This window comes from Podarcis erhardii, assembly GCF_964252035.2.
Source record: "Podarcis erhardii genome assembly, chromosome: 4".
Taxonomy (NCBI): Eukaryota; Metazoa; Chordata; class Lepidosauria; order Squamata; family Lacertidae; genus Podarcis; species Podarcis erhardii.
The window spans coordinates 13,501,373-13,517,997 of NC_138508.1; the positions used below are offsets into that span (position 1 = coordinate 13,501,373).

General features: G+C 43.9%; 1 protein-coding gene and 1 long non-coding RNA gene across 2 annotated transcripts in view; one reads left to right on the forward strand and one right to left on the reverse strand.

Moving 5' to 3' along the window:
* Positions 1-751: 751 nt before the first annotated feature.
* Positions 752-16,625, reverse strand: part of DLG2 (discs large MAGUK scaffold protein 2) — an 880,772-nt gene continuing 864,898 nt past the window's right edge. The window contains exons 25-30 of the mRNA XM_081859540.1: positions 11,307-11,357; positions 9,635-9,736; positions 8,029-8,201; positions 7,322-7,431; positions 3,425-3,516; positions 752-3,152 (exon numbers count right to left, since the gene is read on the reverse strand). Of these exons, the coding sequence (XP_081715666.1) occupies positions 3,046-3,152; positions 3,425-3,516; positions 7,322-7,431; positions 8,029-8,201; positions 9,635-9,736; positions 11,307-11,357 (635 nt within the window). The 3' untranslated portion in view covers positions 752-3,045. The remainder of the gene's footprint in view (positions 3,153-3,424; positions 3,517-7,321; positions 7,432-8,028; positions 8,202-9,634; positions 9,737-11,306; positions 11,358-16,625) is intronic.
* Positions 11,367-14,446, forward strand: LOC309341344. Its single transcript, XR_014156240.1, has 2 exons — positions 11,367-11,999; positions 12,750-14,446. It is a non-coding gene; the product is annotated as an uncharacterized lncRNA (long non-coding RNA).

The window sequence follows — 16,625 nt, forward strand, 5'->3', positions numbered from 1 at the left end:
ACAGTGCTAAGAGAAGAACACATTTTCTTGTGTCCATCTTAAGTCGGATGTTAAGGAAAGTTTAGCTGGGCCAGTGTGGCCAAGTGAACACCAAGTCACATGATGAAGGCAAAATGAATTTCGAGTCCTTCACCATGTAGCCTTGGGCAATTCTATTGACTCCTTGTCTTGCTCGCCCCACCTTCCCCACACTTTGAAATGGGGGAGATCAATAACGACCCATCTGAGAAGGAGATTGTGAGTACAAGCAAGTCAGAGGTGATAACATTGCACCTCGTGTCTTAGAAAATGCTACATTAGAGATCAGTGACAACCTTGGCCTATAGAATTTCTCTCGAGCCCTCGCTTTTTCTTATTTGTATTTCCAGCTAATTCCATCTCCCCAGGCATGCAATTCCATGCACCTATGGGTGCTCCAGTGTACAAATGGTGCTCCTCTACCCAAAAGAGTATCCTCGGAACTGCCCCATCGATTGGAGGAGATGGGGGAGCCATAGAGGTCTCTATCAGGAGCTGTACATTCCAATCCAGGAGAAATTAGGTACTGTAGTCAGTGGGATTTAAGTGCACAGTGAATCATTCAAACCCCCGTGACAATGTGTCTCCTCTGGATTGCATCATTAGACGAGAGCCTGAAATGTTTAAAACAGGAGCTCGTGTTTGAGATTTTAGGTGCAGGAATTGAGATGTTGGTTCTTAAGACGTATGTACAAACTGAAGCATATAATAACGATGCCAAAGAAAAGTGATCTAAAATGATGGACTCCTGCAAGCGAATAAGCAGGAGCTGTTTTTAATCCCCGCCCAGGCTGAAAAACAAGCCAGCAACAAAGATCACCTGGTCTTGAAAGCCAAGTGGCAACAAAAGATAATTTCCCATTCTTCCTGCAGTGCTAAATAATCCAAGCAGCTGCTTGCTAGTACCCAAACGCCAGCCACGTATGGGAGATTCAGGCTGCAATCCTTTACTCACCTGGGAGTAAGCCTCATTGAACTCAACAGGGCTATCTTCTGGTAGGCATGGACAGGGCTGCACTGTCAGAGCTCTGTGCATGCACATCCCTGTAGCTGGCTCTTCTTACTCTCCTGCGATTAGAAAACATAGTTTCTGGGTAGCTTCCAGACATGGAATGCTCCACTTGCAACATTACCCCAAGTATTGTGGGCCTTGAAACAAACACTTTATCAGTGGTTTGCCAGCAAAAATAAAAATACACCATTTTTGGCAATTTCTCTATCAACAGTTCCCAAGGGAAGAGATTGGAAGAGATCTTACAATGGCTACTGTATTAATTAATTATTTTCAAAGTGAAACAGAAGTTGCGTTGAGGCCACTGACATTTTGAGTGCTTCCAGATGGGTTATTTTGTGTGTGTGTGTGTGTGTGTGTGTGGAATGGGGCTCCCCATGCAGGCAAGATTTTTGCAGCGCCCACATGGTGTCATTGGCACAACAATGCCATCCCATAATTCCTCCCACTTTTATCCACGTGTATCTTTTCTGGGAGAAACTGAGTAACTCAAAACCCCAAGAACTAAAATTCTCTTTCCAGTAACCTGATTCTGATATCTCAGCAGCCATTTGCAATACTAACACCCAACTGGCTGCACACTTTATTTTTGGGGCAGAAATCCGTTTTAATTCTGAGATCTGTTTTCTCTTGTTCTAAGTGCCTCTTTAAGAGTGCAGCAACGCCTAGAAATTTTATCAGCTAGAATAAAAAGGGAGGAGAACACAACACCTTCAAGGTAGGAAGGTAAAAAAATAACATCTAGAACTTAAGAAATAAGATTATGAGGAAATCTCCTGGGGAAAATAATGGCATAGTGCAACTTGAAACCGCCCCCCCCCGACCTTTGCATTTTACAGCCAGCCAAGGGTGAAAAATAGTTCACCTTTCAATTACTTAATCTTTACAAAATATCTCACAAAATATTTTGTCACCTATAGAAATTAGCGCCTATACATCAATATAGATTTCTTTAAATAAATTATTCCATCTGTTAAGTGCCTTCTGTCTTTATATAAATGATAATATAGACAATCAAAATAAAATGTAAAGCTTTTCCCAATTGTATCCCTCACTGTCAAGTTTAAGTACCCTGAACCCCCAAAGTTTTTTTTTAAAAAAAATGCGTGAGTGTTCTGATGTGGAATGAAATTCGTTGCCTGGACCCTCAATGGCATTACAAACCTGTTGAAATTGTGGGTCTGAAGTGGTCAGGGGAAAATAATACTCCCGATTGGTTTCAGAAAAAAACCCAAAAAAACCTGATGTGCATAGTTATACGAAAGTCGAGGTGTAGCAAATACAAATGCGCTATGACCAAAACGAAAAAACAACCAGCCCACCCAGGCAGAAGTCCCTGATCCAACATCCAGAACAAGCTATTCAAGGTCTTTCCAGAGTTTGGTGGAAGATGGATCAGGTCCTATAGGATATTATCCTGCAAGGCACAGGACACTCAGCTCCTCGTCCTGTTTAAAAACAAGCTTCATCCATCTCCGCTTCAAGCATCCGCCTTACCCATCGGAGTCAGAGCGATGCTCCTTGCAGGATTGAGCTGTAATATTGAGGTCCAAGGCCTGGGAATGTCTTCTCCAAAGCCATCAATGAACACATTGAGGTGAGCCAAGAATACAGATTGGGGTGGAGGCAGCACAGCTGGCCAGCTTTCTCAGACAGCGGCTCTTCCGCGTCATAAGTCCATCTCTGCCCAGTGGTGCAACAAGCACACGGCTAGCAGTTTCCTTTTTTTCTTTGTTAATATGGCAAAAGTCTCTCTCTCTTATTTTTGTAAAGGTTTTGTTCTTCTTTTCTCTACCCTTTATGACCAAATCAATGTCCTTCATGGCTTCGAACACTTTGTGTTGTACATTCAGAAAAAAATTCACATTGACTGCAAGAAACGTAAAAGTAACTTTCCCCTCCGCCCCCCCTCCCCGGGAAAAAAAAAATCACACCCAAAAAAAGCTTCCAAATAAGATAGGATTAAGTTTTCTTCTAAATGCTCTTCCATTGTGATCAGAGGTGAATTGGCGAACTTATAGCTTCTCCTTGGAAGGAATCCAGATGAAAGGCCCAGATTGTTCTTCAATTACAAGTTTGCATTGGTTATATATATCTTCTAAGGTTTCTCCTTGGACAATAGCTGCAGAAAAGAAATAAAGGTTCTTAACAGTCACATGGGTAAAAAATTTGGGTAGGCAGTTAGGGTCTCCACTTCTGCATTTCCCCAAAAGATGGAATGCATCATCCCAAAAAAGGTTGAAAGATTTTGCCTATGCTAATTTATATGGTTAAATGCACATATAGAAATATTTACTATGACGTCCATAAGGGAACGTGGCCCTTCCTTGAGCTGAGGGGGGGGGGGCAAAATGGGTTCTCTAACCACAGGAAACCTTCCCAAGCAATGCATACCTGTAAAATATTCTCCAAATTCTTGTTCTAATTTCATTGCTCGGTCGTACGTCTTCTTGGCTTGCTCTTCTGTGAAACGTTTATTCATTTCCCTAGAGACACATTGGAGGTAAGGAAGATTCGTCACCATTTCATTAGTTGTTTGCTGCAGCCAAAATAAGCCCCAACAAGTTATCTTAAAAATAAATAACTAAAGTGCCCCTTTTTTATCTGGGGTGGGGGTAGAGTAAATCCTCAAGCCTTCATACAGGTCATGTTGTTAGAGGCTCTGGAACTAAGGCAAAAAGAGTGGCGTCTGAAAAACAGAACTCTCCTATAAACTATAAATGTCGTAGGAGCACTAAAATATGTTCATATTAAAAGAGCTTAGTGCAAGGTTAGGCAACATGCTGCCTGCCAGATGTTGTTGCACTCCAAGTGCCAGATGTTGTTGGACTCCGTTAACTGCAGCCAAAATGGGAGCTGAGTTTCAATGGCATATGGAGGGCACCATGTTGGCTATCGCTGCAGTAATGATACACCTCAGAAGCAGGTCTCTCTCATTATGCTGCTTAGTCAAAATGAGGACAGACAATATTTTCCATGGCAACACAGCCAGGGCTCAATTTGTCAGAGAGTTCATTTCCCAAACTCATTTCCAATTGGAACATGGACAACAATAGCTCCCAGCCTGTGCAAACTGCTTTCCCTTCACTACTGTGAATGAGCGCCACGCTCTGCTTCCACACATCTGCGACTGGCATGCAGGGCTTCCAGGTTGGAGGATACAGATTCCCTTCCAAGCGCTGGTTAATTTTAGGAAATCGGCTGCGGCATGTGGATAAGCAAAGCAGAGAGACATGGAACCATAATCCGAAACTCCAGCTGAAACCAGAGACGCATGCCAAAACGAACTGCACAGCATAAGCCACGTGCGAAGCATGCTGAAAATTACGTGCATGACGATGCATAAGGAATTGGCTAAGAAGTACATGACAACACACATTTGTTACAGTTGACCTAGCTCTTGGGAAGAAGAATCTGCCTGCTGACTGAATTGGGAATGCACCAAATGTGTCTGTGCATACAAAAAATAGTATTTTGTGTGCTCCTGTTTCAGCAACTAAGGGGGGCATTCCTACGGCGAGATCCACCAGGATCAACACCTTAGGGTGCAGGGGATCTCTGGTTTGGCTGACTGATTCCTGGCTCAGCTGGGCTCAGCTAGCATTAAGAACCCAACCCCAGACCTACATTGGCTCCCAGTACGTTTCCAAGCACAATTCAAAGTGTTGGTGCTGACCTTTAAAGCCCTAAATGGCCTCGGTCCAGTATACCTGAAGGAGCATCTCCACCCCCATCGTTCAGCCCAGACACTGAGGTCCAACTCTGAGGGCCTTCTGGCGGTTCCCTCACTGCGAGAAGCCAAGTTACAGGGAACCAGGAAGAAGGCCTTCTCGGTAGTGGCGCCCTCCCTGTAGAACGCCCTCCCACCAGATGCCAAAGAGAACAACAACTACCAGAGTTATAGAAGACATCTGAAGGCAGCCCTGTTTAGGGAAGCTTTTAATGTTTGATGTATTACAGTATTTTAATATTTTTTTGGAAGCGGCCAGAGTGGCTGGGGAAGCCCAGCCAGATGGGCGGGGTATAAATAATAAATTATTATTATTATTATTATTAGATCAGCCAAAGATATGCCTGTTTAACTTGCTCATCCTGGCTCAGCTGGGGCTTAGTCAGTGGACCCAAAGCTGGATGAGCTGTAAAGGTAAAGGTAAAGGGGCCCCTGACCATTAGGTCCAGTCACGGACGACTCTGGTGTTGCTGTAAATCCCCGAAAGGAGTTACAGATAGGTAGCCGTGTTGGTCTGCCATGGTCAAAACAAAATAAAAAAATTCCTTCCAGTAGCACCTTAAAGACCAACTGAGTTAGTTCTAGGTATGAGCTTTCGTGTGCATGCACACTTCTTCAGATCTGAAGAAGTGTGCATGCACACGAAAGCTCATACCTAGAACTAACTCAGTTGGTCTTTAAGGTGCTACTGGAAGGAATTTTTTTATTTTGTTTTGACCCCGAAAGGAGTGTTATGGTAAAATGGCACAGCAGGATTTGCAGCGGGCCCTATGCTGGAGTTTGGGCCTTGGCCCATGCCTGACGATGGTGATGTCTGAAAGCAGATCTGCAATTCACGCATTATCTAAGTTAGGCTCTGATAAACAGTGGAGGCAGTGACTTGTGTATCTCTTGTGGGGAGATGCAAATAACAGCAGCAGCAACAACAATTTTATCATTTCTATGCTGCCCATCTGACTGGGTTGCCCCAGCCACTCTTGGTGGCTTCCAGTATAATATAAAGATACTATAAAACACCAAAAGCTAAAAGTTTCCATATCCAGGGCTGCCTTCAGATGTCTTCTAAAAGTCAGATAGTTGTTTATTTCCTTGACATCTGATGGGAGGGCGTTCCACAGGGTGGGCGCCACTACTGAGAAGGCCCTCTGCCTGGTTCCCTGTAACTTTGCTTCTCGCAGTGAGGGAACCGCCGGAAGGCTCTCAGAGCTGAATGATGGGGGTGGAAACGCTCCTTCAAGTATACTGGGTCGAGGCTGTTTAGAGCTTTAAAGGTCAGCACCAACACTTTGAATTGTGCCCGGAAACGTGCTGGGAGCCAGTGTAGATCCTTTAGGACTGTTGTTATATGGTCCCGGCAGCTACTCCCAGTCACCAGTCTGGCAGACGCATTCTGTTTTTTTTTAATATAATATTTATTCTGGTTTTATAAATTGCAAAAGAAAACACTAGATTAAGCAAGAAAAAACAAGACCATGAATACAGACAAGCAAAAAAAAAAAAAAAAAAAAAAAAAAAAAAAAAAAGGAAAGAAAAAAGGAAAAAAAAGAAAAAAAGACCCAGAAAAATACAAGCAATTAAGAAAAAAAAAAAAAAAAAAGGAAAAAAACCACAACAAATCAAACCTTCCCATAACTTATTTTCCATTTGCTTATTTCCTTGACCTCCTCACACCTCCCTTTTTTGTATTCTAGTTCAATTAGATATTTCAGCAAATCCTTTCCATCTTTGTTTTTATCCCAATAATTTATCTTAACATACTGTAATTTTACACTCTCTTCTTTCACCATAATTTATCTTAATATACTGTAATTTTACATTCTCTTCTTTCACCAATTAACATTAAAATTAATATATTTGAGCTTGATCTCTTAAAAACCTTTCCCCGTAGGGTCATAAAATTTCAGTCCACGATTTTTCCATCCCTCATTAAGTTTTTTAAGTCTCCTTATAAACACTTTAAATTCCCAGTCTTCTTCCACCGTCTCCTCTCCCTGGTCTCGGCCCCTGCCGTCACTTCCATCAACCCCCAACAGACCATCAACCTGGAGGCAGACGCATTCTGGATTAGTTGTAGTTTCCGAGTCACCTTCAAAAGTAGCCTCACGTAGAGCGCGTTGCAGTAGTCCAAGCGGGAGATAACCAGAGCGTGTACTACACTGGCGCGACAGTGTGCAGGCAGGTAGGGCCTCAACCGACATATCAGATGGAGCTGGCAGACAGCCACCCTGGACACAGAATGGACCTGTGCCTCCATGGACAGCTGTGAGTCTAGAATGACTCCTTTAGGGGCACAGTTACTCCATTCAGGATCAAGGAGTCCCCCACACCTGCCTGTCTCCTGTCCTCCAGAAACAGTACTTCTGTCTTGAATGATATACACCAATGTAAGAGGTGCAACTCACCCTTCCTGGATTTGAACATAACCAGCATTGCCCAAAGGCAGCTGCACACCAGGAAAGCACGCACCCCATGTTATGCAATGTTCCAAATCCTGGAAATGGCAGGGAGCTGAATTCTGGGTGGCATGGAATACTCCTACTCTCAGGGAGACAAGTACTCACATCAAAGGCTCCCAGGATTTAGGCTTAATGAAGATTGCAATGGGGTACAGCTGCGCAGCTTGTAGTCGCTTGATGGCGTTTCCTGATACATCGAGTATACAGTGTTTGCCCTGTTGGGAGCAGGTGAAGATCTGGTTAACTCTTGCAATGATTTCAGCCAATAAGAGAGTGCCTTGCCCTCTCCCATAGGTCTCAGTCTCTGTCAGTTTTATTGCGCATAGCCAAAGGCTGCCTCAACGTGCACAGAATCGTTCAACAATTAAAAGAAAATATGCTGGATTAATACAAAAAACTTAAAACATTTATATTATCAAGACGTTACTTACTCTAAACAGAGCTATAAAAGTACCTTAATATACAGGTTAAGACATTAAACAATAAAATTTGTAGGCTAAAATCGTCACATGGCCACTAATATTATTAAAAAAGAATGTTAATTAATACAATGTGCAATTATATTTGGAGTTTGGTGATAAAGATAGAATATAGCTTGATGTAGATAGGGTCAAATAAATTCATCTCCTTTACAATTGGTGGCTACCAGAGGTGGTTCACCAGACGGGGTCTTCTTCGTTGCAGTGGAGCTAACACTGGGAGGCCTGTCTCATGCCCTCATGATGGCGCTGTGGCATTTTGGTGACTTCATCTGCCCATGCCAATGTTCCCTTGCTTATCTGCCACAACCTTTGCTACAGGGACAAACTTACCCTTTCTGCCACAAATCTGACAGATTGCACGCTAGTCCCATAAAGATTATCGTTATACTGTCCGGCCTCTATGAATTTGTGCTCTTGGATGTCCTTTTCCATTTGTTCTCTGGAGATGACAAAATGATAATCTCTACCATCCACTTCATAATCGCGCTTTGGCCGAGTTGTATCTAGGGGCGGGGCAGAGAGAAAAGATGGAAAACAAAGCAGGATAAAGCTTTCTGTAAGTGCACCAAGACAAAAATGAAATTTACCAACCCAAAGATATGTCTACATCTTGATTCTCCTCTTCAGATATCAAGGAACAAACACCCATTTCACCACCAGTTTCATGCAGCAGCAACAACAACAGTATCTCATTTATCTCTCTCTCTATATGCCCATCTGGGTTAGCTCAGTTGGTAGAGCATGAGATTCTTAATCTCAGGATTGTGGGTTCAAATCTCACCTTGGGCAAAAGAGTCCTGCATTGCGGGGGTTGGACTAGATGACCCTTGTGGTCCCTTCCAACTCTACAATTCTATGATTCTATCTACATATCTCTGTGCTGTAACAGCTCTGACTCCTAGTAAATTAGCGAAATCTATAAGACGAGTTCAAATATCTGTTGGAAGTGTAAAAGAAGGAGGCGCCTTTCATCATATGTGGTGGTCTTGTAAGGTAATAAAAGCATAAGCACCAGATTTAAAAATGGATGCTATTTTAGTAAGGTATCATGAGGAAAGGCAGCAAGAGAGATAAGAAGCGTACTGTCACAGCTTCAAGTCAGAATTAGTATGTTGGAGAAGCAAACATGGAGGCAAAGTCTATCCATGGCTACTAGCCACAGAACTATCTGCCTGAATGTAGCCAAAAGAGTAAGAGTCACATCAGCATTTCCTCGGTGTCAGAAAAGGATATTTAGGTATGCAACAACTGCAGCCCGTGTTTTGTTAGCCCCCAAATGGAAAGTGAGTGAGGTCCCAACTAAAGAGGACGGGCAACTTAAGTGGACAGAATATGCAAAACTTGCAGAATAAGAGAGCAAGAGGAATATATATTTAAAGAAGAGTGGGAAACATCTATTGAATACATGGGAAATAACGGTGTACAGCTGAAAACGCTGGCTGCGTTAAGAGAAATTCAGCAGAGTAAATAATTTTTGATGGATGTTAAGGTGGAAAACTGATTTGAATGGTTATAGTATAAGGTTACCAGATGTCCCCGTTTCCTGGGGACAGTCCCCAGATTTACAGCTTTCTCAGGACAGTAAGTGTCCCCAGATTCATTGGAAAAAATCTGGTAACCTTATTATAGTAAAATATGCAGGGATGTATGATATGTAAAATGAACCATGGAAGGAGAAGAAGGGAAGTCATTGGATACTTTAAAGTTTGTAAAATGTTTATTTTGAAATGTAAAATTGACAACTTAATAAAAATGATTATTATGAAAAAAGAGTCATATCAGCTCCTGTTTTGCCTCTGTCCCCACAGACCTATGACATATGCCCCGTGGAAGGTTACCCATGCAGGAATGAGGTTTCTGAAAGGAAAAAAGGCCCCCGCCCCAACATTAAACAGAGAAAAATGGGCAAATAGGTCTCAGAAAATATAATACTTACGTGGTACACAGGAGCCAAATTTGTCAGGAAATTCAGATATCAAATCATCATTGATTCGATCTTTCATTGGGCCAAGGATAATAACTGGTCTGGTGTAATTAACTGAAATGCAGAAAGAAAAGGAACATCTTGATGATGGAAACTTTAAAGCAAAGTGCGATGGCAAGTCAACGGCTCATGTTTCCCAGTTGGTAGAAATGAATTGGACTGAACACACTCGTGGAGTTAAAAGAAAAGATTTTGCTATGTCCAAGCCAAAGGGTAAAAAAGGTAAAGGTGAAGGACCCCTGGCTGGTTAAGTTCAGTCAAAGTTGACCACGGCATGTGACGCCCATCTCGCTTCAGGCCGAGGGAGCTGGCGTTTGTTCAGAGACAGCTTTCTAGGTCATGTGGCCAGCAGGACTAAATCGCTTCTGGTGCAACGGGACACTGGCGGAAACCAGAGCGCATGGAAACACCGTTTCGCTTCCTGCTACAGTGGTACCTATTTATCTACTTGCACTTGTGTGCTTTCGAACTGCTAGGTTGGCAGGAGGTTGGACAGAGCAACAGGAGCTCACCCCGTTGTGAGGATTCAAACCGCCGACCTTCCGATCGGCAAGCCCAAGAAGCTCAGTGGTTTAGACCACAGCGCCACCTGTGTCCCTGTTTCCAAGCCAAAGGCTACCTGGACAGGTTGGTTGCTAGTAAAACAAAGTGGGAGTTGGGAACATAAATAAATCTATTTAGAGTAAGGAGTCAAACCACATAAGCAAAAAGTTCACATGGTACAAGCCAGCTGGGATAGTACCAGAGAATGTAATTCACTCGTTCGTTTAATAACCCACACTTCCTCCTGTGGGAGCCCAGGTGGGCAAAAAAAGGAGTGGAAAAACAAATAAAACATCTGGCAACATCCTAAAAACAATTCCGATATGGATGCAGATTGGGAAGGACCTAAACTTAAAAGGCCTTCAGTAGGTGCTGAGAAGACCAATGGGAGGGAATTCTGAAGGGTTGGTTCCACAACAGTTAAGGCCCTGTTCCTGTATGAGGTGGAATGCACAGCCTGATAAGATCTGCAGGAGGATAAGGAATGAAATGTTCTTTCAGTTTACCCTGGTCCCAAGCTGTATTGGGCTTTATATACCAAAGCCAGCACACTGCCCAGTAGCTAACTGGCAATTGGTTCAACTCTTGTCACTGGTGATATCATGTCCCAGTGAGCAGCCGATTTGCACCAGCAGCTTCTAAGGGCAGCCCCACATAACACGTATCTCCTGTCTGCAGTCTGAAGTACATGGATGGACTGGGTCACAGAGGCTAAATCTGGGTCACAGTGGCAGCAGAAAGAGATAGCAAAATTCTAAAATGTGACAGTGGACTGTACCACTTAAGCTGTGGTATCAATTTTTTTTTAATGCACCTCCCCATATACAAGTAAGTGTCCTATGCCAGTCAGAAAACTACCACAGTGGACTGAACGTGGGCCAAAAGAGCTTTCATCCTGCTCTGCTAGTTTTTTCGTGGCAGGGAGTTTTTGTGCGACACCCCCCCCTTTACACTGTGAAGTGGTATGGTTCCCCCTGCCATCTCAGGACTGTACCACCTCATTTTCCAGAATGAATAGATGGCATCTACTGATCATCTGATTGGTCCAAACATGTTTAGTAGAACATCAGTCTTTGCTTACTTTCCTGCCTTGTTACAGGTTCGTAGGAGAGAATGCAATCTTCTTGCCCTCCTGTGAAAAGAAGAAAAAAAGGGGGTGGGAATCACTGTTGACAAACAGACTTTCTGAAGATGCCCCCCCCTGTCCCACCCCATGTGGAGATCAATTTCAGCTCTTCAAGGATGCTCAAACCAGAGTCGTTCCAAAATGCATTCGGAATTCTCTAACAGTTTAAACTGTCAACGTAACCCAATTATAATTAATCAGCTGTGTCAAAGAAGCTACTTCATTGATTACGAGCAGCTGGGCCAACAGCAGCAAGGCAGAAAACAGATAGATCATTTGTTGCTTGGCAGCAGCCGCTGACTACGGCACCTCTGGAAATTTCACATTTTAAAAAAGGGGTCAGCCCAATGTGATCAATGATCAGGCAATCAGAAGGAGTGCCAAAGAATCGACGTTCAATGTACTTAAGGTTTGGTCGGCTCACCCAGCTCTGAATCAGAAAGGAGCACCAGACACAGGGTGGAGGTAGCCATTGGAAGGAGACCTGGAAAATTGCTGCATAACTTCAGAGCAGTGGAAGGACAGGAGGAATTGAAGCTGGAGACTGTTCTGATTATGTAATGCAGCGAGTGGAGAGCCTTTGTACACACAGATGCCCTGTATGAATGCCAGAGTTCCTGAAGGATCATAGTTAAATTGTGGGGTCCGGTGGGTGTAAGTGGTTTGAGGTTCAATCCATTGCATCTTCCATTACAAGGTTCAGGGAGTGGGTGATGGGAAAGTTTTTTTCTCTGCCTGAGATCCTGGAGGGATACTGCCAGTCAGAGTAGACAGTGGTAGTCTAGATGGACAAGTTATCTGATTTGGCACAATGCACCTTCCCAGATTCTTTCCATGAGTTGGCTGACGAGGGGTCTTTGGGAGAAAACCCTATAACAGGAAACATTCAACATGCACTATCTAAATGTTGCTACGTATTACTTTTCATAGGCAAATTTGAAGTATAAATTATGGAAGTTGTAGCAGTTGGTTTGGTAGCGTGCATGGAAATTTACCGATAAGCAAATTCTTTTCCAACTGCAGAAAGGCGCGCACTCTCTAACGACAGAATCAACATTTGGGAAGGTGCATAAAAAATGCATTGCAAGCAATTCAGACATTTGCTTTTAATCATTTAGTTTAGTTCAAACACACACACTCAGCTTGTTTCATTGTCGCCCAATTAGTTTTGTCGGGCAATTATGGCCAATTGAGCAATTAGGCTAAATAGACGCAGGAACGATTGAGCAATTTATGTCAGTTCCTTTGTACTTTTAATTGAATGCATTTGATGAATGAAGTGTGCGCACGCATGTGAGTGTAATGGGAATGTTACTGGTCACAATTTTGAACAATTTTATCTGGGCAACTTAGTTTTAAAGAATGAAAACTTTTCTAAAATGTAATACTAACTTGTAGGTCTACCAGACAGGTCAGATGGAGTGGAATTTCTTCACCAATGAAAGATAAGCTCTCAGCCTGTTTGTGTGTGTGTGTTCACCATGGAGGACCCTGACATTCCTGTGGGAATCTCGACAGGCGTAGATCTCCTACTTGCCAGAGGTAGGCTCTAAAATACGGTATTCCAGGGGTATTCTGGGGGAGGGTAACCAGAGGCAGCTTTGTTCCTCAAAGAGGTCTCAGGATCAGGCCCTTCAACTCTACCAGGCTGGAACTGGCCTGGTTAATCCTCCCACTGTAGAAACCAATAGGGAGGGAATTAAATAATAGTAAAAAGAATTGTCAGGCTTCTATATAGGAAAAACCCACCTCCGGCCCTGTCTGGAATCCTGGAGACATCTGCCTGTCAGTGTGTACCAGGCATCCCCAAACTCGGCCCTCCAGCTGGTTTGGGACTACGACTCCCATCATCCATAGCTAACAGGACCAGTGGTCAGAGATGATGGGAATTGTAGTCCCAAAATAGCTGGAGGGCTGAGTTTGGAGGTGCATGGTGTAGACCATACTTGAGCTTGACATACCAATGGTTTGACTCAGAATAATGCTATACTGTTCTCCACCTCTAACAGAAGGGAAACAAACAGGGAGAGGTCAGAAAGCGAACACCTCTAGGAAGGCAATGATACCAAAAGGAGATGAAGGCGGTAATGCCTCTGGAGACTACCAACATGGCCACTTGGCACTGATCTCATTGCACCACTGGCACCAAGGAAACCAGCTGAGGAGGGTCACCAGAAAATGAATATCTCCTGGGTCTGGTTCAGACCCTTTCTTGAGAGGAAAGGAGAGATCTTTAGAGAGGCAGGCTCAGTAAGCAGCCTTTATGCTCAGGCTGGGTGACAGGAGAGGTACGACCAGTTGGGTTAGAACAGCGGTTCTCAACCTGTGGGTCCCCAGATGTTGTTGGACTACAACTCCCATCATCCCTGAGCTCTGGCCTTGCTAGCTAGGGGTGATGGGAGTTGTAGTTCAACAACATCTGGGGTCCCACAGGTTGAGAAAAGCTGGGTTAGAAGAAGCTGTTCAAGCTTATGGAGTCCAAGATCGGGGCAAGGAGTTCCAAACTGCACAGAAGCAATGGAGTTGTCCCAATGGGTTGGCATGCCCACCCACCAAGCTTTTAAAGATGGGGCCATGGGAGCTTACTCGGGAGACTCTTGTGTCTTGCAAGACTGTCAAGTGTGCAGGTGCCCATTGCATTGGGGAGGATGTGTCAGTTTCCAGTGACTGGAGTGCTGCTGGGTCCCAGACAACTAGGTTGTGCCCTCCCCATCTGACTCTGTTTCCTCCACTCCTAGTGGTGGTTGCTGCCCTCCTGGATTCTGTGCTCCTCCTCCTGGGAAGGAAGAGGGGAGGTGGGAGTCCTGCTTCTCCAGCCAGAGCAGTCGGTTCCTGGAGGAGTGAAGTACCTGCCTCTTCCAGCCTCTGTTTCCCTGCCTCCGCCACCCCTGATGTCATTTCCTGTTCCTCTTCCTTGTCTGTCAGCCTACCACACCATGCCTAAGCCTGGTGACACCTCAGGACTCATGATAGACTATACTGAATGACTCATCCTTGAGACTGGAGCTGACCCTGTACTTGATGCCCGGCGGTTATGCAAAATAAAAATAAAAATGCAGATGGTAGCATCTGTCATTTGCCCAGGTTGGGACGGATTAATCTGTCAATGTCCATTTTTCTTGGTTTCTCATTTTTCAATTCAGTTTGCCCCATTTCCGCAACAGCTTGTAATTTTTTGGGGAAAAAAGTCTGTGTCAAAATCCATGTACCTTTTAATGTGTATTTCTCTTAATTTTTGCAAGCCAATTTCCTAAATGCAATGCATTTCTCTGTGTTATATTCAGTAACATGCACTTTTTAATGCAGGATTTCCCTGAATATTTGCTTTTTCGTACACACACAGAGAGAGATCTATATTTGGTTGGAGACCTGAATTGCAAAATTAGGAGAAGTGCAAATTTCAAAGAGAAGCTGCGTTTCAGTCTGCAGATGGGTCCAGGAAGTGCAAATTAAGTAAGTTCCTGTTGAAATATGAACTGAACACATTTCTCCCCTATCTTTAGCTTCTGGGCACTGCTTTGCAAGTCAATTAATGTTAGTTCAGATTATGTCAATGTAACCTGTCAAAATATCTTGTTTAGCTGGAAGAAAGTAGAGTAGATTACTATTCTGATTATTTACAGAGGGTATGAAAACCATGGTTATTTCAGTGTACACTGAGAGAGATGCTCCATGCTTCATTTACACACACACACACACACACACACACACACACACACACACACACACTTTACAAATGGCTTGTAAATGTTAAGGAAACAGCAGAAGAAAACTGGGAATGACTGCAACATTTTTCTTTCTGGAAATAAAGTTGTGCAGCTCCCATTCAGATTGCACCAACAAAGTCTACTCATAATTTGATGGACGGCTTGTTGGATAGGGTACCCAGGAGGCCAGGGATTTCAGAGAGAGCATTGCCAATCAGAATTCAGGCCTGGTTTGAACATGCACTGGTCTGATGTGGAAGGAAGCTCCTTTCCCTTGCTCCAGTTTCTTTCAAGAAAATTTAGGTTCAATTCGAGTTAATCAAGTGCCTTTGCTTTTAAATGCTGAATCACAGATTGTTCCCAAATGCCTCAAAGGAGTTGATTTTAGAGGAGAACATAATTAATCTGTGAGTTGTATTGAATGTTCTCCATATTCAGAGTAAATCCATTGAAGGTGATGGTTAGAACTGGTTAAAATTCCTGTCATCCCTGCCCCCCTGCCCAATGGCCATGCTGGCTGGACCTGATGGGAATAGTAATGTAACAATACCTGGAGGACATACATTGGCTATGCCTTTAACTAGTTACCCTCCAGAGTTTCAGGTGGGAGTTCTTCTCAGCCCTACATGGAGATGCCATGGTTTGAACCAGGGATATTTTACATTCAAAGCCAAGCCTATTATGACCGCAATCCTAAACACATTTATTAGGAAGTAAGCCCCACTGAATTCAGTTGAACTTATTTCTGAGTAAACACAGGATTGCGCTGTAAATGGAATTTCCCACCACCAGGGTGGTGGTAAGAGAAAGTTATAGCCGTGCCCGACTTAGGTCCATTAATTTTGATGGACCTACTCTGAGTAAAACTGAGTTGGACACAATCCCATGCAAGCAGAAAAATCACAGGTTCAACCCCTAACACATCTAGTTCAATGGCCAGTTAGCGGGGTGATGTGAAATAATTTTGCCAACCAGAATGGACAACATGAGGCTATTTGGACAAACAGTGTGACCTGATTTAAGGCAACTTTCCGTATTCCTCTCCATCTACCCCTGCCAGTTCCTAATCAGGTAGCATTTAAAGCCCTAAACGGCTTCGGTCCAGTATACCTGAAGGAGCGTCTCCACCCCCATCATTCTGCCCGGACGCTGAGGTCCAGTGCCGAAGGCCTTCTGGCGGTTCCCTCATTGCGAGAAGCAAAGCTACAGGGAACCAGGCAGAGGGCCTTCTCGGTAGTGGCGCCCGCCCTGTGGAATGCCCTTCCAGCAGATGTCAAAGCGATAAACAACTACCTGACATTCAGAAGACATCTTAAGGCAGCCCTGTTACTATAAAGAAGCAATGCGGAAGCAAGAAGCAGCTAAGCCAGCTGCTGCTGGCTGGAAAGCCAGACAGGATGTTTGTGACTGTTGCCATGGCAAGAAAGGGGCAGTCCATTCTCAGTATTGAGCACCGGATGTGAGCTCAGTGTGTGTCATATGATCTGTACAGGAAGTACATGGGTGGAGTCAGTTTGAGTTTCTCTCTGTTGTTCGAAGAGAGCAGACATCTCTATCTGCATGGCTG